The 24,219-nt window shown below is 41.0% G+C and overlaps 1 protein-coding gene across 5 annotated transcripts in view; it reads left to right on the top strand.

The window, feature by feature from the left end:
* Positions 1-24,219, top strand: part of SAP130 (Sin3A-associated protein, 130kDa) — a 77,408-nt gene that overhangs the window by 21,873 nt on the left and 31,316 nt on the right. The window contains exons 8-15 of one of the 5 annotated variants that reach the window (XM_010837948.1): positions 2,719-2,866; positions 3,033-3,123; positions 3,328-3,432; positions 7,863-8,004; positions 10,147-10,268; positions 15,324-15,626; positions 16,433-16,610; positions 23,312-23,416. In XM_010837948.1, the coding sequence (XP_010836250.1) occupies positions 2,719-2,866; positions 3,033-3,123; positions 3,328-3,432; positions 7,863-8,004; positions 10,147-10,268; positions 15,324-15,626; positions 16,433-16,610; positions 23,312-23,416 (1,194 nt within the window). Of the gene's footprint in view, positions 1-2,718; positions 2,879-3,032; positions 3,124-3,327; positions 3,433-7,862; positions 8,005-10,146; positions 10,269-15,323; positions 15,627-16,432; positions 16,611-23,311; positions 23,417-24,219 lie in introns of all 5 variants that reach the window. The other 4 variants (XM_010837947.1, XM_010837946.1, XM_010837950.1 and 1 more) reach the window with 4 other exon arrangements.

The following is a 24,219-nucleotide window of genomic DNA, read 5'->3' as shown; positions in this document are numbered from 1 at the left end:
CAGTGAGCTCCTGGGTCTCTGCTTTGCGTTTTCATTCCATAGAAGCAGGTATGTCATTCACTTCCTTAATTCATGGCACAGTTTCCATCTGCCTGGTGAGAACATTTACAGTGGACACCCTCACTTCTGTCCACCTTTTTTCTTGCACCATCTTTAAGTAGATACTGTGCTGCTGCTTTTCTGAATCCTAATCTTTGAATGAACTTACTCTGGACCAACCAACCGTCTGTAGTTGGTTCTTATAGGCGAGCTCTGTACTGGGTTAGAAGTTTTCCTGAAGACTCGGGATGCTGTTTTGAGGGGTTTTGGCCATTACTTCTCTCTTGCCAATGAAAATGCACTGCTGAAAAGGCAGTTTCTCTCTTCCTGAGTTTCAGCACACAGTTGCCCTGTGGAGCTTATCTGTATCTGTGCAAGTCCTAGTTCATGCCTTGCCTCTTGGATCTTGAAACTGGTCAGGGTCCAGGTTCTACTTTAATGTCATCTCCCACTGTTACAGACCATTTTGGTTTACTGGGTCAGAGTATACTCTTCACTTTGAAGAACTATACTGGATCTTATCTCTTAAATTCAGTTTGTAAACTCATTCACTAATATCCCACCAGGTCTGATTTTAAAGCATTTTGAGAGAGGATCCCTATGGTGAAACCATTGCTTAGTTTGGATACATGAGATCCCAGTCACATCACCTTTACAGCTTAAATTTTCGTGTTTTCTTCCTCCTAATCTATATTCACATGGTTCCAAAAGCATAAAAAGGTAAGGAGTATCACTCCTCTGTCCCCCGTCTGCTAGGTTCCTGTGATCCTTCCCCTTTGCCTTTGTAAGGTAGCATGTTAATAGCTTTGGGGTATCCTTCTAGTGTTTCATAACTGCAGTTGAACTCAAATGCAGTTCTTAACTTTTATCCTTTTACCCCCAAAATTGTAGAATTCATGGATTCCTAAGCTGCTCTCTTACTGCAGCTAGCTGCGTGTGAGTCTCATAATTCATATATTCCTCTTTGGGTTGGTTTTTATATATATATATATTTATGGCAACATATATTGAAAGTTTTTCTTTTCAGTATGTGGAATTTCATTGTTCTTTTAGGACCAATATGATGATCCATTGTATAAAAGGATTTGAGGTGTGTTTCCTGTCCTGTACTATCATAAATAATATTACAGTGAATAACTTTATACTTAGGTCCTAATGCATGTGTGCAAGAAATCTGTAGGATAAATTCCCAAAAGTGATCACAAGGTGAATGTGATTGTAATTTTGATACCTGTGTCTTAATTGCCTTCCTTAGGGTTTGTACCAATTCACACTGCCTCCAGAATATTTAAAATTTCCTGTTCCCTTACAGCTTAAACAACAGAGTACACTGTGAGTTTTGAGGATTTTTGCCAATAGGTGAATGATATAGCATCATTCACCTATCTTTTAAATTACATTTCTCTTCCTCTGATTAAGACTTAGAGTCTTTGCACTTTGTTAAGGGGCCATTTTTGTTTTCTTTTTAGCAAACTGCCTACTCATATCCTTGGCCTCTTTTTTTATTGGACTGTTATTTTTCTCTTGGATTTCTAGGAGTTGTTAGTGTATTAAGATTACACTTTCATCTATGAGTCTTTATGATACTTTGCTTGTAGTGTGTTTTAGGAGGTTTGCTTATTTGTTTAGAGTTAAGTTCATTGATCTTTTATAGCTTTTGGATTTTGAGACCAAAAATCTCAAATTTTTGTTAGATTGTTAGAAAGCTCTCCCCCACTCCAAGGCTATAAAAAAAATTCTATCTTTTTTTCATGTGTATGTTTTTTTTCCATTAAACCTTTCATTGTTTTCGTATTTATCCTGGTGTATTGTGTGAAGGTAGGGATTCAGTCTTATTTTTTTCAAATGACTACATAGTCTTCCCAGCATCATTTATTAAATAGCCCATTCTCCCCCTCTCTAATTGGAATTCAGCTTCAATTATCTTACCATTTTTGTAATTTCAGTAGCTTGCTGCCACTTAATTTGACATGCTGTCTGTGTTGATATCCTTTTCAATTAGGCATTCATAACTGTAACTTTATCATGTGGTAAGGGATGATATAAAACTGGGGGAAGAAAGAAGTGCTTCAGGGATCAAGGTTAAACTTTTAATCAGGGTTTTCTGTAATCTTCCCTCATAACAGTTAGAACCTTATCTTCACTTTGTTCACAGAGTGAAGTGTGTTTATTATAATAATACTTGCTCGAGATTGTCAGAGAGTGTTGATTATTAATGTTGAAGATACTCAGATGATTAAAGATTAATTTATTTGGTTCGTGGGCTTCCCAGGTGGCAGTAGTGGTAAAGAACCCACCTGCCAGTGCAGGAGACATAAAAGACATGGGTTTGGTTACTGGGAGGGGGAAGATCCCCTGGAGGGAGGGCATGGCAACTGAGTGCAGTATTCTAGCCTGGAGAGTCCCATGGACGGAGGAGCCTGGCAGGCTACAGTCTATAGCATTGCAAAAAGTCGGACACGACTGAAGCAACTTAGATCGCACACATCTTGATACCTTTCCAGATGAAAGGTTATGGCAGTTTAAAGAGAGAAAATCGATGGACAGTTAAGTTTATTGGTTCACCTGTGGACTTCATAGACATGTGAAAAAGTAAAACTCTGACTGATCTTACACAAGACTGCCTGCGTTATGTCTGGAGAAAAGTCATAGATTGTCCTGTCTTTTCTGTCTTCCCAGTCGGCCAACTCTGTCTCTCCAGCATCCACCGTCTGCAGCAATTAGTATTCAGCGTCCTGCCCAGTCACGGGATGTGACAACAAGAATCACACTGCCATCTCACCCTGCGCTGGGAACACCAAAACAGCAGCTGCATACCATGGCGCAGGTAAAACCAGAGGTGAAGAGCCATCTGTATACTCTGTGGGTTAAAACCAGAATTGTGCAAGTCTGGCTTAAAGCCTAGCAATATTGAAGGGAATGGTTGCTTTTAAAGGAGATTGAGTGGGAGAAGTTCTTGTTTATAATTGTGTTGTGGGCTGTTCCACACACAGAAAACGATCTTCAGTACTGGCACACCAGTGGCTGCAGCAACAGTAGCTCCTATTTTGGCAACCAACACCATTCCTTCTGCAACCACGGCCGGTAAGTCAGCAACCCTGCTCTTTCTGCCAGGTAAGGAGGAGGCATAAGTTGTGGGTTCCATTTTTACTTCTCAGTTTCAGGCAGAGAATGAGAATTAGACTAGAAAAATTCTCTTAACTTTTCCCAAAATCTTGGGATTTTGAGAGTATGTAATAAATGCACAGAGGCCATTGTTGAAGAATTTCCCTTTCTCTCTTGTTCCAGGATCAGTATCACACACACAAGCTCCAACAAGTACAATTGTTACCATGACAATGCCTTCACATTCGTCACATGCTACTGCCGTGACCACCTCAAACATACCAGTTGGTAAGTGTCATGCAATGTGCAGACAGACGCTTACAAGGAATTTTTCAGCCCATCTGACTGGGTCTTCATATAGATGGTTAGTGTTGACTTTTTTTTTTATTGTTAATTTTCAAAGCAACGCTGACTTTTAACTTTGAATATTATTTGACATACAGATTTGGCATTTTGATGGTAGAGCAAGAAAAGGTAACAGTCTTTGAGAGCTCAAAATAAACTATTTTAACTCCACTTTGGACTTCCTCATCAAACTTTGCCTCTTCTATGTGTACCTTTTAAAAAAATAAATTAACTTCACTGGTAAAAGTTTGAGAGGAACAATAGGAAAAGCAAGAAAGAAGCAAAAATCAGGAATGGAAGGAACTTGTACACTAATAGGTTGTTCGGGAAAAATCTCTGGGTGATGCAATAGTGGGAAGAATGGTAAACCTCAAGTCACTTCCCCAAGATTCTTGTCTTGAGTGACACCCAGAGTACTTCATGACCACCCTAAAATTCCTTCCAGGCTTTGTTTATTCCCCCTTTAAATATGTGTATATTTTCATTATTAAGAATCTTTGAGCGATTTCCCTGGTGGTCTCGTGGTTAGGACTTAGCACTTTCACTCTCAGGGCTTGGGTTGGATCCCTGGTCAGGAAATAAAGATCCTATAAGCCATTCAGTGTGGCCAGGAAAAACGTCTGTTAAGGTTTTGGCAGCCAGACTTGAGTGATGGAGAGAAGAGATTGGCAGGCTTTTTCCATAGGGCCAGATCATAAATGCCTCAGGTTCTGCAGGCCTCATAAGTGTGTACAGCCACCTAGCTATAGACAAGTGAAAGTGAAGTCGCTCAGTCGTATCCGATTCTTTGCCACCCCATGGACTGTAGCCTATCAGGCTCCTCCGTCCATGGGGTTTTCCAGGCAAGAGTGCTGGAGTGGATTGCCATTTCCTTCTCCAGGGGATCTTCCTGACCCAGGAATCGAACCCGGGTCTCCCACATTGCAGGCAGACGCTTTACCGTCTAAGCCACCTAGGTAAACAAAAGAGTGTGGTTGTGTTTCAGTAAGACGTTTAATGGGCATGGAAATTTGAATATCATATCATTTTCACCTGTCACAAAATATTCTTCTGTTTAATTTTCCCCCAACCGTTTAAAAATGTAGACCCATTGTTCGTTCATGGGCCAAAACAGGCAACAGCAAGGTTTGGCCCGCGAGTTGCCAACACCGGTCCTCAGAGCTGATAGCTCACTTCAGAGCTTCCAAAGCAGAAACTGTGGTGTGTGCGGCAGAACACGCCCCTCTTTAACCCACAAGTCACAGGTTTCAGGTTGGTAGTGTTGACTGTGCCCTGGTTCTGTAACAGTGAGTGTGCCGTCTTCCTTCCTTCACTCCTAAAGATACGAGACAGCTGCTGTATTTATAACATGCTGTGCTTTTCAAAGTAGAGACCTGGTGACCAGACACACAAGTGTGACTCCCTAGCCTGCTGTGTCCCAGCTCTGAGGTTGGCCCTCCCTCCCCGCGTCCTTCCTTTGTGCATGTGACAGGCTAGAGCTTCCACAGCCCTCGTAGCAAACTTTGAGGGCACATTTCCAGAATATCGGTAGGACCCAGGAAACTTGTTCCGTTTTTCAGAGAAGCCAGAGTGCCAGCCCCTAAACTGGTGCTCAGCCCCACAGCACGCTCTTAGCGAGAGGATACTGTGGTCTTTCTCACGCTCCTGCTCACTGTGGCTTGGCATTAGAGAGTCCAAACTTCTTTCCCACCCCTCTGAATTTAACATCACTTCTGTGAAGTTTGGGGGTGGCGTATCTAGCATTAAAGCGCTTATGTTGAAGAAGATCGCTGACTGTTCCATGTTGCCATTTCAGATTATTTTCTGGCTGCACCTAACAGTGTCATCAGTCATCCTCAGCACTGTATAAAGTCAGAGCCAAGCCCTTTCTTTTCATTTTATAGTCGAGAGTCTCACTAGGGAATGTGTAGCTATGAAGAAAATCAGACCAGTAAAGAGGAGCTGTGTACCCTGGAGGGGCTCTCTGGTTGTGTCTTGAACCCTCTCTGTGAAGAATTATTTAGAGATCAGTTTTTATTAATGTCACTCTATCTTCCTAAGAGTAATATTGTGGAAGTAAACTCACCAAAAGTACTAGGAGACAAATTTCATTCATTTGGCTGAACCTACCAATTCTGCCTCTTCTGAGTATTTGCAGTTATATTCTCTAACTGTAGTCTGTGGTTATATTCTCTAGCTCATTTATCTTCGATGTTTCACCATTTACTAAATTCTAGATATGAAAATCATTTGACAGACGTGTCCAAACAGATGTAAACATCTGCCACTTAATGTGATTTTGTCTAAGTTCCATCAGGATTTTTGCTCTAGTTTTGTTTTCCTCTTGTGTAATAATCCAAATATTTGTTACATCATAATAGGATCCCTGTATAGAAGTGCCTCGATTCAGAAGGGATACCTGATAAGAACCCTCGGAGTATTGATTTTCAAGTTAGGGGCATAAGAGGTGTATTAAAGCCACCTGAGTGGCTTTCTGTGTCACTTGCTTTCTCCAGGTGAGATTAAGTATTGGATTCAGCCATTGTTATTACTAGGAAAGTATTGGATCAGGGGAAAAAGTCTGATTAACCGTAAGCATAGGGTTCCTCCCTGCCATAAATGCCTGTTTCCAGTGGAATGACATCCTTATTTTTCTCTACACATGACAGTCGTCTCAGATTAGGTGATCATGGTGTTCAGAAAACAGGAATCATCTTTGAAAATAGCCCCAATTTATGAATTCTGCATTGTGATTTTCCTGAAGGGTTTTTCTTTTCTTTTTTTTTTTTTTAAATAATTGACATTTTTAATTAGGAAAAAGTAAAAATATTTTTCATGTGTGTGTTTGTGGTAACCAACCTCTGCTTAGCTACTCTACCAAATGACAGGTACTTCCCTATTGGAAGCATTATTTTTTCTCCTCCCTTTTATGGGCATACTGACAAAACAAGGCTTAATTGCTTTTTACTCAGCACAGACTCTACTTATTACTGATGAAAAGCGCATCGTGCCAACTTCTGTCTGCATTAGACATCAGGGCCATCCTCAGTGGTGAACTTGGGCATCCCACCGTCTTCCTGCAGAGACTCCCCAGCTGCCTTCCTTGGAAGCTAGTTGGGCATGGGTGCGGGGGTGGGAAGCTGGTGCTCAGTGTGCTGTTCTTTGGGTGATGTGCTGACGCCAGCCCAGTCTTCGCTGTTTGTGTGCCTGTCATTGCTGTGGTTGGGTCTTTATACAGGTGGAATTAAATTTGAAAACTATTATTTTTATTTTTGCCATAAAATATGCAAAATCACAGGACACTCAAGAGACTTTAAAAATAAAGTGGTCATCTAAAGAAGACTTCCTCGTAGATGAGAAAACTGAGCTTGAAATAATGTCATTACTAATTAGCTACATTATTACTAAATGGTTAAGGGCCCTGGAGAAGAATCAAAAGTATTTGCCATTTCTGTATTCACTTTTTTTTTTTTTTAAGTCTTCTCCTTTAAAAAAAAAAAGTTTCCAGGAAGCCAAGTCAGGGGGGAAGGGCCCGCTTGCTGATGTTTGTAATAAAGTATTAATATTTCTGGGCTCCAAAATCACTACAGATGGTGACTGCAGCCATGAAATTAAAAGACGCTTACTCCTTGGAAGGAAAGTTATAACCAACCAGATAGCATATTCAAAAGCAGAGACATTACTTTGCCAACAAAGGTTCGTCTAGTCAAGGCTATGGTTTTTCCTGTGGTCATGTATGGATGTGAGAGTTGGACTGTGAAGAAGGCTGAGTGCCGAAGAATTGATGCTTTTGAACTGTGGTGTTGGAGAAGACTCTTGAGGGTCCCTTGGACTGCAAGGAGATCCAACCAGTCCATTCTGAAGGAGATCAGCCCTGGGATTTCTTTGGAAGGAATGATGCTAAAGCTGAAACTCCAGTACTTTGGCCACCTCATGTGAAGAGTTGACTCATTGGAAAAGACTCTGATGCTGGGAGGTATTAGGGGCAGGAGGAGAAGGGGATGACAGAGGATGAGACGGCTGGATGGCATCACTGACTCGATGGATGTGAGTCTGAGTGAACTCCAGGAGTTGGTGATGGACAGGGAGGCCTGGCGTGCTGCAATTCATGGGGTCGCAAAGAGTCGGACACGACTGAGTGACTGATCTGATCTGATCTGATTAATATTGAACCCTGCTTTGACAAGTAACAGTTGTGAATGTATCAGTGTATTATCAGATTGAAATAATTCAGTTGAACCCATAGGTACTCATCTTTTCATTTTTTATTTTGATTAAATATCTAGGCTTCTTATTAACATTTGCATTCTTAAGATTGTTCCTGACCGAGAATGTTTCAGCATGCCAGTAGAAGCATTTGAGCAGTAATGTAATTGGATGATACTTTTTTGTAGCTAAGGTGGTGCCTCAGCAAATCACACACACGTCTCCTCGGATCCAGCCTGACTACCCTGCAGAGAGGAGTAGCCTGATTCCCATTTCAGGACATCGAGCCTCTCCAAATCCTGTGGCCATGGAAACCCGCAGTGATAATAGGTAGGAGGGAATGTACCCCATCATGTCACCAATTGTTTTGATTTTTCAGTAAAACAAATTATCCCACAAATATGGCATATATTTCCTTATTTTCAAATTTACCCCTGAAAATCCAATACAGTATATGATTTCTTTAATTTTATGAATGAAGCTGTGCTGTATTTACTCATTCTCCTTCTGATGAATGTTCTAGTATCGTTGTTTTTTTTGCCTTGTGTGTTTCTCGGTTTAATTTATTTTGAGCCATTTTGAATGTAAGGGTGACAGCATCATGACCCTTTTATACCTAAGTGTAATTTCCCATTTTCCTCCAGAGAACAAAACTGTTCTTATTTAACCACAGTATGGGCATTGGAAATGATCCTTTAGCATTCCAGTCTCTTTCATACATTGACATTTTAGAAGAGTATGGATTGGCTAGTTGTTTTTGCAGAATATTCTTCAGTTTGCGCTTGTTGGATTGTTCCGCATAGTTAGATTCAGCCTGTGCGTTTTGGGCTGAATGCCGTTAGGGGATAAGCTCTTCTCGTTGCTGTATACCACAGGGCTCATGCTCTCCTGTTCTCCCATTATTGGTTGTGTCAACACTGTTTCATGAAGTTGATGTTTGTCAGATTTTTCTACTGTAAAGGTATGTCTTTCTTCTTTGTAAATAACTAATTTGTATGGAAATACCTTGAGACTATAGACATCCTACTCCCCAATAAACTTTTACCCGGTAGTCTTTGCTTCTGTTGATTATTGGCTGGATGTGTTGATGCTTGCAATATGATGGTTGTAAGATAGTGATTTTTTTTCCTATCATTTCCTTTATGTTTATCGATTGGCATCCTCATGTAGAGAAATTTTATCAATCCTCATTTATTTCTTTTGTTTTGTATTTTATTTTTTAAAAATCCACATGGGCTCATGGACTTGGTTTTGTTTATCATAATTATAATCCATTACTGTCACCTGTTTTAATGCTCAAATTGTCTCCAGGTTGGTCCTTGGGAGCCCCTTCGGACTAGTTCCTGTGGGTTTTACTGTCCTGGTCATTCTAGCCCTTCCTTACTTCTCACCACAACAAAATACTTGAAGCTCCTCTTGAACTTGATCTCTCTGAGCCCTGATTCCTTTTCATCATTTAGAACCAAGATCTAGGCATTAGATCTGTTTATCTTGACTGGATTGTCATTTCTTCTAGGCCCTTTAGCAGGAGAGGTAGGAAGTAGATAGCATTTTTAACACGAGTGCATCCGGGTGCCTCTGGTTCAACCCCACTGCCTCCCACGTTCTGTATTTGTGGTTCACGTCTCCTGCCTCACAGTGAAAACCAGGCAGAGTGTATATGCAGTGATTTCATGATTGGATCCTTTTTAAATACTTGTGTTTGATTATTATGGTGTATAGAAATGCTTATTTTTTTATATTTTAAATTTTTGTATTTTTAGTTGAAGGATAATTGCTTTACAATATTGTGTTGGTTTCCAGCAAACATCAGCATGTATCAGCCATAGGCATACATATGTCCCCTCCCTCTTGAACCTCCCTCCCACCTCCCTCCCCTCCACCCCTAGAAACGCTTATCAGCTTGGGGATATTTTGTTTGTTTTTATCAAGGTATGGTTGATTTACGGTGTTGTGTTAGTTTCTGGTATATAGCAAAGTGATTCAGTTATATGTGTATGTACACATTTTTTCCCATATTTTCCTTTAGAGTACTGAATATGTTTCCCTACACTGCATAGTAGGCCCATGTTGTTTATTTTGTATATAGTAGTTGGTATCTGCTAATGCCAAACTCCCAGTTTACATCTCCTCACCCCTTGCCCCTTTTGTAACCACAGGTTTGTTTTCTGCCTCTGTGAGCCTGTTTCTGTTTTGCTCCTTTGTATCATATTTTAGATCCCAAATATCGATGATATATGACATTGGTCTTCTCTGACTTGCTTCACTTAATATTGATAATCTCTAGGTCCATCAATGTTAAAATACTACTTTCTCTAGGTCTGTGTCCTTTGATATAATTGTTTGGGACACAACTTGAGAAATGTTGATAAGGCAGTTAAAAGTATGAAGAGTTTGTAGGCAACAGGACCATTTGAAGGGAAAGAAGGAAGTAGACCATTTTGGTTCATATTATCTGTATTCCGTCTGTAGACCATCTGTTCCTGTTCAGTTCCAGTACTTTCTCCCAACGTACCCACCTTCTGCGTACCCACTGGCTGCTCACACCTACACCCCAATCACCAGCTCTGTGTCCACCATTCGACAGTATCCAGGTATGAACCCCACTGTTACGGTGACTTAACATTTTAGTTTTTGCAAGCAATGAGATAGAAATTGATCAGTGGGTATTACTAGTATGAATTTAATGATTCTAGCTTCAATTTTCAGAGTCAGATAAGGCTGAAATCTAAAGCTTTAAGGTTGTAAATCACTATTTCTATGACTGTAAAAGGTTGTTACTTATTAGTGATATTAGCATGATTTTATCCCACCCTGAGGATAATTATGGTAAGTTTTGTTATCCCTTAAAATGGTAGTGCAGTTAAAAATGAATAAAGCTGTACTCTTATGGGTCATCTGTTTCATGGGTTATTTGTTGTATTTTTAATGTTAGCCCAGTTATGCTCAACATTCACCATCCAGTCTTGTTAATAGCGTTCTTTTTGCCAATCCAAAGTAAACAATACTTAAACTGCAAGGTTTGTATAATCTTTTGCCGTGAGACCCTCTGCTCACTTTAGGCCTGAGAAAGCCAGGTTGTCAGACTATGGCCGTTGTCCTTCTCATGTGCCTCTGGGGCTGCAGCCAGGGCCGCCTGTGGCCATTGGGCATTTGAAGCCGACCTGGCACAAATGAAGAACTGAATTTTTTGTTTTAAATTAAAATGAGAGAAATTTCAAATATGTTTGGAACAACTTAGCAGTATGAAGCTACTTCTTGCAAAATTGTTGATTTTATGGAATCAAAATAGAAATCAAGTATTTCTGATAAAAATTTAGTCTCTGAATTGAAATGTGATTTGAGAGTAAAATATACCCTGAATTTTGAAAACGTATGGAAAAGAGAATTTATAACACGTTACTAATAAATCTTAGTAAGATTGTTATTTTAAAATTATCATTTTTTGGACATATTGAGTTAAACGAGATGTGTCATAAAAATTAATTTGGCCTATATTTTATTAATGTGGCTACTGGAAAATCTAAAATTGCGTGTATTACTTATATTTTTGTTGGACAGCGCTAATCTAAAGCTTTCAAACACTGTGATGTTTAAACAGCTTTGAAAACAGGTTCCTCCCCCTCTACATTTTTTGTGTGTGTGCTTTGATTTTTTTTTTTTTTGCTGAGGGTGGGGGAGGAAATGTTTGTTTTTAAAAATTTTCTTTTTAAAAGGAATTCATGACTGTTCTTTATTAGCAATCTTATAAAGTAAAATCTTGTTTAATTGATTGTTGCCACAAGTGGAATGCTAAAAGTATTGTAGAAGCATGTCTGTGTGTTACACTGATTGCTGAAAACTTTGAGTCTCTTTATCAGTAATATCACTTGCCTTCAGGTTCCTTCCTTCATCCACTAGCTCAGCCCATTGATACTTCCCTAACAGTGTGGTTTCACGTTTCTGGAGAAGGCATCAATCATTCATGACCACTATATATTTCTCTGAACGCTAACCAACTGAAAAGAGCATGCAGGCTCTCTTGAGCTAGAGCTGACTATGCAGACACTATCACTTATGTATAAACTTTTATTGTAAAAATCCTTCATAAGAACACTGTCTGAAGTATTGGGGAACCTGCCAGTCATCTGTGTCTACATTATTCTTTTTTCACCCCTGCAGTAGCCTTGATGGACACTAACACAGAAAAATAAATAGCACAATCAGTACTTTGTTTCTTCCAGTATCAAACCATCCTTGTTGGTGCAGATGCGAGGTAGTGTAGTATTTGTCAAACGTGTAAGTCTGCACATGGATGGACACAGATGAATAAGTCATTTAGAAACCAGCTGACAGTATCCTGTTTTCAAGGATCATGAATTTATTAGCTTATTTTAAAACAGATATTTTTAAGTCAAGAACAGAACAGGAAAATTTGTGTATAATAGCCTTTGATCTTGCCAAATATGGATCACTTTACTGTATAGTTTATAGTAATTAGAACAGTTGTTCGTGGTCTTGGTTGCTTTTACAGATGAGATCTTTTTGGTCTATTATAAGTTAGGTGGAAAGATGAATATATAAGTCTAGATATATAACTATATATAACTATAGGGCTTCCCCAGTGGCTCAGTGGTAAAGAATCTGCCTGCAGTGCCAGAGATTCAGGTTCAGTCCCTGGGCTGGGAAGATCCCCTGAAGGAGGGTATGGCAACCCACTCCAGTATTTTTACCTGGAGAATCCCATGGATTGAGGAGCCTGGAGGGCTACAGTGCGTAGGGTTGCAAAGATTAGGACATGATTGAAGTGACGGCACATATATGTAACTGTATATATATGTGTGTGACTATAGGTATATAATCTATTTATTTTGCAAGGAATTGATCCCTCTCATATTGTTCCTGAAAATTCACTTGTTGTAGAGGTGTTTTCCGTTTCATTCATTCGTTTATTCATTCATGCATTTATTAATTCCACAAATATTCATTGAAATTCTATGTAAGATCCTATGCTAGCTCTGTTTTAAAATTGACTTATAAACAGATATTGCTTTCAACAAGCTGAGAGTCTAGTAAGGAGATGAGATGTGAAAAGATACTGTAATATGCTCAAGCTCACAAGAGAGACTTGAGCAAAGCCACGCTGTTTCTGAGGTAAGAGGTTACTTCTACTTGAGAAGGTCAGGTTGGAGGTCAGGAATGATTTCCTAAAAGAAATGACATTTGGGAAGCATCTTTCAGAATGGATAGGGCAGAGCCATGGTAGGACTGGAGAAAAGCACATTTCTGTCTGTGAATAAAGTATTAACTAAAATATGTGCTTGAAAAACCAGAGTGGTTTTGTTTTGGTGGAAGCATAGTGTGAGTAAGAATGCAAAGTGTGGAATAAGATTAGATCTCGCTCAGTACTGAAGAACCTTAATGCCCATGCAGGAGACACAGGATCAATCCCTGAGTTGGGAAGATCCCCTGGAGGAGGAAAAATGGCAGCCCACTCCAGTATTCTTTCCTGGAGAAACCCATGATTAGAGGAGCCTGACAGGCTGTAGCCCATAGGGTCACAGGCTATAGCCCATAGGGTCGCAGAGAGTCGAACACGACTGAGCACGCACGCACACATGGTGTGGGTGAGAATATAAAGTGTGAAATAAGATTGGGTCTTAAAAAGGCTTGTAGTAGTAACTAGACTACAGGTTCTACAGCAGGCAAATGACCAAAAAACTATTGTGTAACAGAAATAACATGGGTACACTTCTCAGGAAGAAACTGTAATGCTCTGGAAATTGTGTATGTGTGTATTCTACAAAGGAAGAATTGTACTATAACAGTGACTTCTAAGTTTACATGTTCTATCACTTCATTATTCTTAATGCATAATAATAATTTACCTTTTTATTTGTCATTTATAAAACATTTTTAATTATATTATTAAAATTGAAGTATTTGTTGTTCAGTCACTAAATCGTGTCTGACACTTTGCCACCCCATGGACTGCCGTGCCGTGCTTCCCTGGCCTTCACTATTGCCCAGAATTTGCTCAAACTCATGTCCATTGAGCCATCCAACCATCTCATCCTCTATCATCCCCTTCTCTGCCTTCCCTCAATCTTTCCTAATATCAGGGTCTTTTCCAGTGAGTCAGCTCTTCACATCAGGAGGCCAGAGTATTAGAGCTTCAGCATCAGTCCTTCCAGTGAATATTCAGGATTGATTTCCATTAGGATGGACTGGTTTGATCTCCTTGCTGTCAAAGGGACTCTCAAGAGTCTTTTCCAACACCAGTTTCAAAGCATCAATTCTTCGGAACTCAGCCTTCTTTATGGTCCAACTCTCACATCTGTACATGTCTACTGGAAAAACCACAGCTTTGACTAGATGGACCTTTGTCAGCAAAGTGTTGTCTCTGCTTTCTAATATGCTGTCCAGATTTGTCGTAGCTTTTCTGCCAAGAAAGTCTAAAATTCCAAAATTGAGATATAATTGACATACCTTAGTTTCACATGTACAGCATAATGATTCATTACTTATCTATATTGCAGAATAATCACCACAGGTCTAGCTGGCATCTGTCACTATACAGTTCCAGATTGGTTTTTTTCTTGTGATGAGAACTTTTTAAGATCTACTCTTAGGAACTTCCAGATTTACAATACTGTATATTTAACTATAATCATTATGCTGTGCATAATATCCCCATAACTTAATGTCTTTAACTGGAAATTCGTGCCTTCTCACTACTTTAGCCTATCTCACCTTCCCTCTGCCCTTGCCTCTGGCACCACTGGTCTGTTTTCCCTATCCAGGGGCTCAGTTTGTGATTTTCTGCATTTTAGATTCCATATGTATGTGAGATCAGATGATGTTTGTCATTCTCTGTGTGACTGACTTCACTAAGCATAATACCTTTGCGATTCATTCATATTGTCACAAATAGCAGTATTTCAGATTTTTTTCCTTTTTAATAGCTGAGTAATATTCCATAGTGTGTGTATATACCATATCTTCTTGATGTACTCATCCACTAGTGGACATGGCTTGTTTCCATATCTTGGCTATTGTGAGTAATGCTGCAGGGAACATGGAAGATACATATATCTTTTTCCAGATTTGTTTTCTGAGAAGAAAAGTCTTTTGTTTGTTTTCTTTCCACAAATAGTGAGCAATCTCTTCTTTTTTTGTTTCTTCCTGGGAATGTTTGTGTTTTCAGTTTTGTTGTTGAGTCAGTTTTTAATGTACACAGTAGATGATTGAAAAAGGACAGGTTGATTGTTCTCTTAAGTGCATATTTTAGAATTTAAAATTAATAACTACTATATTTCAGAAATTCCTCTGATAGTGGTTCTTCTATCAATTAAAGCAAAGATTCTTGACTAGGAGGCATGGATAGATCGCAAAAGTTTGTATTAATTATTTACATAGTTGCCTGGCTCACATTTGGCTTTTAATAAATGATTGCTTTTTTCTCATTTTAATGCTATTTCTATAGAAAGATCATCTCAAATTAATAGAAAGTAAGGTGGAGAAAACATCAGTGTTTAGAGATTTATATAGCACTTTTTTTTAAATTGAGAGTTTAGATCTTGAACGTGGAAAAATTGTTTTGATTTGAGTGTTTTTCTCCTTAGGTCGATCAGAGCTAACATTCTTGTCACTTTCTGCATCATTTGTAGTTTCAGCTCAGGCTCCAAACTCTGCTATCACAGCTCAGACTGGAGTAGGGGTGGCATCCACAGTCCACCTGAACCCCATGCAGTTGATGACAGTGGATGCATCTCACGCTCGACATATCCAAGGGATCCAGCCTGCCCCCATCAGTACACAGGGGATCCAGCCAGCCCCCATTGGCACCCCGGGGATCCAGCCAGCCCCCATCGGGACACAGGGAATTCACTCAGCAACCCCCATCAGCACCCAAGGACTTCAGCCTGCACCAATAGGGACCCAGCAGCCTCAGCCGGAAGGAAAGACTTCAGGTACTTTTAATTTTTTACATGGAATTTGGTATGGAGAGAAAAGATACATAGGGTTTATATCATGGTTCTGCCACTTGCTGGTTTTGTGGTCTCAAGTAACCTCACTAAATCTTAGTTTCCTCTTTGGAATGTGAGTTGCTTAGAACTTACCTGTCAGGATCATTGTAAGCATTAGAAACTACATATGTAAATAGCTTAATACGCATTTGCATGGGGGGAGAAGCGCTCTTAGTTGAGAGGGTACATTCACCCTTACAAAGGTAGTATTTACATTCCATTTTAGGATTTTCTTTTTTATTTTAATTTTTTTGGGTCACTGCGTAGCTTGTGGGATCTAGTTCTTCAACCAGGGATTGAATTCAGGCCCTAGCATTAGAAGCACAGAGTCCTAACCGCTAGACAGCCAAGGAATTTCCTAAGATTGTTTTTGGAGTTGTTTGTAAAGCATGAAGTTAAGATGGACTGGAATGTTAGTACCCTTAAGGAATTGAGAGCGGTGATATTTTACAAAAAATCTATAGGAGAACATTTCTTGAAGTATGGTATGTACTTTATGTGTCTTATTTATTAGTAATTATGATTGTAGAGCAAAGAAAAGTGGTTTTTGATCAGTAGGCTTTGTAACTTCTCCCATTTTGCCATCTGCTTTTGTTCTTATCCCTCTGCTTGAAATTGGAAAGTCCTAACATGGATACTCTTCAGTGTGGTAGTCTAATCATTGTTCTTTGTCTTGTGTGACATTTTAGTAATGTTACTTCTGTTTCCTTCTTCTCCTTGTTCTCTCCTGCCCCCTCTGTGTCCTCTAGCAGTGGTGTTGGCGGATGGAGCCACAATTGTAGCCAACCCTATCAGCAACCCATTCAGTGCTGCTCCAGCAGCAACAACTGTGGTGCAGACTCACAGCCAGAGCGTGAGCACCAACGCTCCAGCCCAGGGCTCATCCCCACGGCCAAGCATACTCCGAAAGAAACCTGCCACAGATGGGTGAGTAGACTCAGAAGTGTCAAATGACACCTGTAGTTCTGGATATCATTGGTATAAACCGTAGGCACTAATCCAGTGCTGTAGCAAACTCAATTTCTGCCAAAATAACTTGCCGACCAGGTTGTTCAGTAGAGCCTTACTGAGCTCAGACTGTAAGATGGTAAGAATCCAGGGTTCAGTTGGGTGTCAGTTTGTAAACATCTGTTGCATATTAATTACTTTGAGAGTTCTCTGTGGTTCTGAGAGTTTAATGCTGGAACCCCTAGCTTGTACTGAATTTTTCGGGCCTATCTAGTTAGGCACAGTAATGTGTGCTGTCTGTTTTTTCCTCGTTATCCTAAATGAACTGTAGCTTCAGGCAAGCAGTGTTCCAAGTAAGTGTATTAAGGGTCAGATTTAGTAGCAGATAGTGTTCCGTGTTGTCATAGAAGCTTCTGAGTTGGTGGGTCGTCGGCGAGAAGATACGTGCTCTGCTGTGAAACAGAGATCCAAGTCTCTGTCTTTTAATAAATACTAAGTCTGTTCATGATAAAGTAACCTTATCAAGGAAAATGCAAGGCAGAGCCTGTAATGAAGATGGCAGATTGAACATGCTCTTCTTAATTTCTCCTCCTGTCAAAACCCCACAGAACTTTTAGTAAAGAGGCTTTTTTAAAAGATCATAAATATATAGGGATGGGGAGAATAGGAGAAGACTCAACAGCAATAAGACTTGGAGGCTAGAAAGCAGATAGGCAAGCACTCACTCACTCCCTTAGCAGTGAGAATGGTGGATGTTAAGTCTGCAGAGAACAATTGAGAACCATCCTCATTTAAATTGTAAATCTTCAGAAGAACCAGAAACAGGAAGAACTGAGGGTGAAAGGAAGCTCGGCTGAAATCTTCTGAAAAGTGGTTAGGGCCCTGCCTTGTCTGCCCACACAACAGATCTGTGCTGTGCGTCCTCCCCAGCCCCCGGGGAACTCTGCAGGTGGCCCGCTAGGATCAGCCAGCGCAGCAGAGGACAGGGCACTGTACCAGAAGCAGACTAGATGGCCTGGACAGCATGGCGTGTTGAGACTGCCTGTCCACTTCTCCCATTTGGCTGCCACAACCCTGGCAATTAAAGAGAAATTGAGACGAGGACTCTACTCTCCTAGGGCCCATCAGCCCGATGGGAAGGATCTAAAAATACCTACACTAAGGGTTTAAGGACCCTTCAGACAGGGATCAGGTCACCCTTAAGGTAGACAAACCCTGCCACAAGCTCAGAGCATCCCATCAGCTTTTTAGTCCTCCTTCATCATGAGCATGCAGCCCAGCATATGAGGTGCCTGCTGGGGATTCTAACAATACAAGATAGAAACCACTGAAAAAGACAGTTTGAAAGATGCAAAGGCTAGGCAAAGAGAATAAAACTAAAAACAAAACTTAAGAAAGCATGAACAGAGACAGACACCGTCAGTACCATCTTCAAAGGACAAAAAAAAAACTGCATCCATCAGACGGGAAGGCCATGATTCTCAAAGGTAACAGTCAGAGAAAAAGAGTGTGTCCTGAACTTAGAAGTGTGAGAGCAGAAATTGAAAACTCAGTAGAGAAGTTGAAATGTAAAACTGAGGAGATCTCTCAGTAGAACAGAAAGACAAAAGGGGAGAAAATACCAAAAAATTAAAGCACCAGTTGAGGAGAATCCTGCCTTGGAAGAGGAGGGATCATAGTAAATTACCAGAACTGAAGAGTAAGCGTTTCCTGATTTAACAAACCACAAAATGCTTGGCGCGGTATGTGCAGTAGACACACACTGGCTCCAGGATAAAATATTTAGAAGCTTCATAACACGGGACGCAGGAGACCTGCCTTTCTCCCACGCTTTGTCGTGTCCAAAGGCCCTTCTGCTGCACCTTCCGTGATGACCTGTTACCATCCAAGCCCCCTGCGGCCTGGCTTCTCTGAGCGTGGCTTTTTGCTCTAACTGGGTCCTGGCTCTTCTCTGGGGTCTCAGTGGCCTTTTCCTCAACTCTCCCCAGAGTGGTGGCTGTCTCTTCCTCCCCATCCCTCCCTGTCGCTCGCTGTGCCTGGAGATGGGGTGACGGTCCTCTTGGCGCCTCGTCGCCACCCTCAGTCCACTCCTCCTCATCAGCAGATATGCTTCCTGGTCTGTATTTAAATTTCATAAAATTTGCTATTGAAAAAGTAGTTTCACATAACCAAGTTCATCTAGACACACTGAAAAGTTTTCCAATAAGTGGATCAAATACCAGTTTTAATTTTTTATGTTTTTTTAAATGTTTCTTTTATTGTGGTAAAAGTCACATAATATAAAACATACTATTTTAACCATATTTAACGTACATTTCAGTGGCATTAAATACATTCACACTGTTGTGCAGCTCTCGCCATCATCCACCTCCCAGATTTTCACCTTCTTAAACTGAAGCTCTGTCTCCACTAAATACTAACTCCCCATTCCCCCTGTCCCTTCACCCTTACAGTGCCTTCACCTCCTGGCCCCTGGCATTACCAGTGTACTTTCTAACTCTGTGAATTTGACTGTTCTAGTCAAATACCAGCTTTTAAATTCAAATTAACTTCAGTGAAACATTCTTTACCGTCTGAGCCGCCAGGGAAGCCCCAAATGAAACTTTCTTAAAAGTCCTGCTGGTCACTTGCATTTACTGCCTTTCGAGTGTTTAGTGGCCCCATGTGACTGGCAGCCACCTTGTTGGGACAGAGTCAGGTTTGATTTAGAGACTGTGTGTGTCCTTCAGAAGGTACCTACTGGCTGGCTGTCATACTGTCTTTAACATAAAGAGAAATTTGACATTTCCCAGCTCTGTGGCCTCTCCGTTGCTTGAATGTGTCCCTTGCATCCACCCTTCCGTAGCAGAGCACCCCCAGGAGCACAAGCATTCCACGGCTCAGAAGTTTAGCAGCATTTTCTGTACCCCAGTGGCCCACAGCCTGCCTCCTTCCACGCCCCTGGCAGCAGAACTGTGACTCAAAAAGACCCAGCTGGGAGCCTGCAGCCTCTTGGTCCTTAACCACCCTTTCACTCTTCTAACTGCCTTTCCTGACATCTTTGTCTGCTCTCCCTGGTTCAGAGTCTGTGGTCCGTTGCAGTCATTCCCTTGCATCCATCCTCAGGTTCCTTACCCTCCTCTTCGCTTTGTCAAAACCAGAGTTAAGTCCTGATTTGTGTTAGGCTGCCTGCATATGTGCAGCAGTGTGTTAGGGAGCACCACACTGCCTGGTCCTGCCTAACGTCACACACTTCCACTGGGATCTCATGGTGGACCAGCACTGTCTGCTTTCTTCCACCGCCCTTCCAGACAACCAGGTATCTCTGTTCTTTTCCAGGCTTCCACAGCTTCTCCCCATATTCACTAGTAGCTAATGAAAGTGCCACCTACTTTCTTGAGAAAATGGCAACAAACGCAAGAGAACTTCATAAACTAGCTGTCACATCCTACCTGCCAGCCTCTTCTCCCCACTCCACCTCCATTTCCCAGTACAGGTGGGCCCCAGGGGTGTCTCTTCAGAGCTCCCGTCACAACCTTTGTCACCTCTTCCAGCTCCAGCTCTTCTCTCTCTCTCCTCCTTCATTGGTTTTTTCTTGCACATCCCACCTACCAGCCTCTTTCCCCACTCCACCTCCATTTCCCAGTACAGGTGAGTTCCAGGGGTGCCTCTTCAGAGCTCTGATGACAACCTTTCTTACCTACTCCAGCTCCAGTTCTTCTCTCTCTTCCTTCATCAGTTTTTTCTTGCAAGTGGGTTATTCACATAAAAAGTATAATCTTGCTGTCTGTTCTTCCATCTTAAAAAAAAAATTCTTCTATTAGGCCACTTTCCTCCATTCTCTACCCCATTTTATTTCTCCTGTTTGCAATGAAAATAAAGGAGTTGTCTCTGTTTGCCAGCACTACTTCTTCCAGTCTCTCTCTTTCTCTTTCAGCATTTTCAGTGATGTATAGGAAACTGTGCAGATAATGTATGTACAGTGTAATGACTTAGCACAAAGGGAACCCAATGTACATCTGTGTGATTACCAGTACTTCCTCCCAGAGGTTACTAAGCAGTTTCTCTTCTTACCCTCTTTTGCCTCTTTCTGAGTTCCTATAGAATCATATATGTATTTTTGTGACTCTGTCATCTTTCACTTGGTTTTGGACAATTCATCCACGTTACTACATGTGATTGTAACTTTTCATTGTTGTTTAAAATACCCTTATATAAGAATAGCATCATTTATCCATGGATCTTTGGGTTTTTTCCAGTTTGGGGCTGTAATGTTATCCCAACATCTTTGTACATCACCTTTGATGTGTCCATAAATGTGGTACCCCAGAAGGGATTTGCTGGGATGTAGAAGGCAATGGCACCCCACTCCAGTACTCTTGCCTGGAAAATCCCATGGGCGGAGGAGCCTGGAAGGCTGCAGTCCGTGGGGTCGCTGAGGGTCGGACACAACTGAGCGACTTCACTTTCACTTTTTACTTGCATGTATTGGAGAAGGAAATGGCAACCCACTCCAGTGTTCTTGCCTGGAGAATCCCAGGGACGGGGGAGCCTGGTAGGTTGCCGTCTATGGGTCGCACAGAGTCAGACACAACTGCAGCGACTTAGCAGCAGTAGCAGCAGCAGTCTGTGCTCATGTTCAGATCTAACAGGTAACGCCAGCAGTTTGTTGAGGTTTTATACCCATTTGCACTCTTACTAGCAGTGGAATCATTGCCTTTGTCATCACCAACACTTGTTATTTGGCACCCTTTGTAAGTTTGGGCATTCTGTACATTTATAGTTTATCTCTTTATGGGTTTGCAGGGGGAGTTGTTTGTTTTCTGGGGTGAGTGGAGTTGGTCTTGCTTTTTTATTTTTATGTGGAAAGTTTAAACATAATACAAATTTGAACATAAGAATTTATTCCCATAATCCAGCTTCAGTTATTAACTTAGTCCGTGTTTCATCTGTATGCCTATCCACTCCCTTTTTTACCGGCTCTTTTGTCCCATGGAGTTTTCCCTTTCCCCCGCCATCTCTTTCCCTGAATTTGTCAGTTGTATCCCCATTGTATTAGTTTCCTTAGGGCTGCTATAACAAATTATCACAAGTTTGGTGGTTTGAAACAACGCAAGTTTATTCTCACAGCACGATGCCTAGAAGTCCCTTCTCAGGGAAATCCACTCTGCCTCTTCCCATTGTCTGCTGGCGGTTGGCAGGCCTCTGCGTTGCTTTGCCTGTGGATGCACCACTCCAGTCTCTGTTTCCATATTCACATGCCCTTGCCTCTGTCTGTCTCAGATCTCCATCTCCTTTCTGTTACATCAGTCATTGGATTTAGGACCAGCCCTATAACTTTTTTGTTGTTCAGTCGCCAAGTTGTGTCCTACTCTTTGTGACCTTGTGGACTGCAGCACGCAAGACTCCTCTGACATCCACTGTCTCCCGGAGTTTGCTCAAATTCATGTCCATTGAGTAGGTGATGCCACCTAACCATCCCATCCTCTGTTCCCCCTTCTCCTTTGACCTACAGTCTTACCCAGCATCAGGGTCTTTTCTAAAAGACTCTAAGTCTAGAATGATCTTATGTCAAGATCCCTAACTTAGTTACATTTGCAAAGACCCTATGTTTTTATATTCACAAGCACCAGGAATTAGGACTCCAGTGGCTCATTTTAGGGAACACAGTCCATGCCCCCCTCTCCCATCACTAGTTTCACTTATTCTCCTCCGCGTTTTCCAAGTTGTTACTTTAATCTAAAGGCTTGGTTTTTCCCCCCGTTTAGCAAAATTCCTTTATAAGTTGGCAGTTTAGTGTTTTGTTGTTTAGTTGCTAAGTCACATCCAACTATTTTTGTAACCCAATGGACTGTTGCCCACCAGGCTCCTCTGTCCATGGATTTTCCTAGGCAAAAATACTGGAATAGGTTGCCATTTCCTTCTCCAGAGGATCTTCCCGACCCAGGAATGAAATCCACATATCCTGTGTACAGGTGGATCTTTGTCCCTGGCCACCTGGGAAGCCTGGTGTTAGTATTATACCAGGAGAAATATGCTGTCTGCCGTTCACCCTTTTTTGAGATATTAACAGTCTTGATGATCATTATCTGAATTCATTGCATTGCAGAATGGTATGTTCTCATTCTAGACGTGTTCTCTCAAACCAGTTCTCTTCTAGCATTTGCTTCTACCACTCTGCCAGAATTACACATCAGGATCATTGATGATTTCCATAGCACTAAGCTCTGGTCTGAGCTGCATGTGGCCTCTCTACTACATTACACATTTGATCACTAACTATCTTAATTGACTTTTTTCACTCAGCTTCCATTAACTTGCTTAGGTCAGTATGAATACATAGGTGTAATAATGATTGTGAATACTAAACGAATTTAAATTTTAAGTACAAAGGAAATGTGTAGGTAGAAAGTAGAAGAAGTAGGTAAGAATCAAAATAGTTGCTTCCTGAAGAGAGACAGGCAGGAAGTGATGAAGGATGGGAAAGAGATCGGCTGTGTTTTGTTAAAAGCTCTTTAGTACTATTTGACTTTTTAAATAATGTGCCTTTACTACATTGACAAAACTTTTCAATCCATTAAAAAGTACCTGACAACATAGTGCTTTAATTTTACCGTAGATCCATGTAGCAGATGTGTCATTCTTATCCTTCGAATGCCCTCAGACTCTTGTATTCTGGGTTTGTCTCTTGTCTCTTCTAGAATGGCAGTGCGGAAAACCCTCATTCCCCCTCAGCCTCCTGACGTGGCCAGCCCTCGTGTGGAGAGCTCTATGCGGAGTACGTCTGGGTCGCCCAGGCCTGCAGGGTGAGCACATAATTGAGGACAGGACAGTCTAGTAACATGCAACAAACTTCACATAATTTGTCTGTGTGCATCTGAAAAACCCATTTTCTAAGCTGTGTGATCTGGACACATTTCTCAACCTCTCTGGTCCTTAATTTCCTTATTTATGAAATGGGCATACTTATAACATCTTCCTCATAGGATTCCTGTGTATTCACAGCACTTAGAATAGAGCCTGCCTCATAGTAAGCACCCAGTTCCTGTTGCTATCAAAAATGGCATTATGACGATAGTTAATACATGCTATTTATCTTCTTAATTCTAAAAGTAGTATTTTGGAAAAGAAAATGAGACAATATAAAAATTAAGTATAAAGTAAAAATCTTTGTCCCATTCTGCACTCACCTCTCTAGTCCCACTCCCCAGAGTAATTTGTTACTGTTTTAGCCTCTGAGTCTTTGCAACCCCATGGACTATATAGCCTGCCAGTTTCCTCTGTCCATGGGATTTTCCAGGCAGGAATAGTGGAGTGGGTTGCCATTTCCTTCTCCAGGGGATCTTCCCATCCCAGGGATTGAACCTGCATCTCCTGCATTGGCAGGCAGATTCTTTAACACTGAGCCACCTGGAAAGCACCCCCAGAGTAATATTAATTGGTTAAAGTTTTGTTAAGTATCTTTCCACATACGTGTGTAGATAGGCTGATAAGTTCTTAAAAATAAGATTTTATTGATTGTTTATTATATGGCATTTTTTACTTATATCAGTAATATCTTACTGTGTTAATATATTTAGATCTACTTCTTCATAAAACTCATTCAAAA

This window comes from Bison bison, unplaced genomic scaffold, assembly GCF_000754665.1.
Source record: "Bison bison bison isolate TAMUID 2011002044 unplaced genomic scaffold, Bison_UMD1.0 scf7180017864088, whole genome shotgun sequence".
NCBI lineage: Eukaryota > Metazoa > Chordata > Mammalia > Artiodactyla > Bovidae > Bison > Bison bison.
The sequence above is the reverse complement of the archived record's forward strand: the minus strand, read 5'-3'. Positions and strand labels throughout refer to the sequence as shown.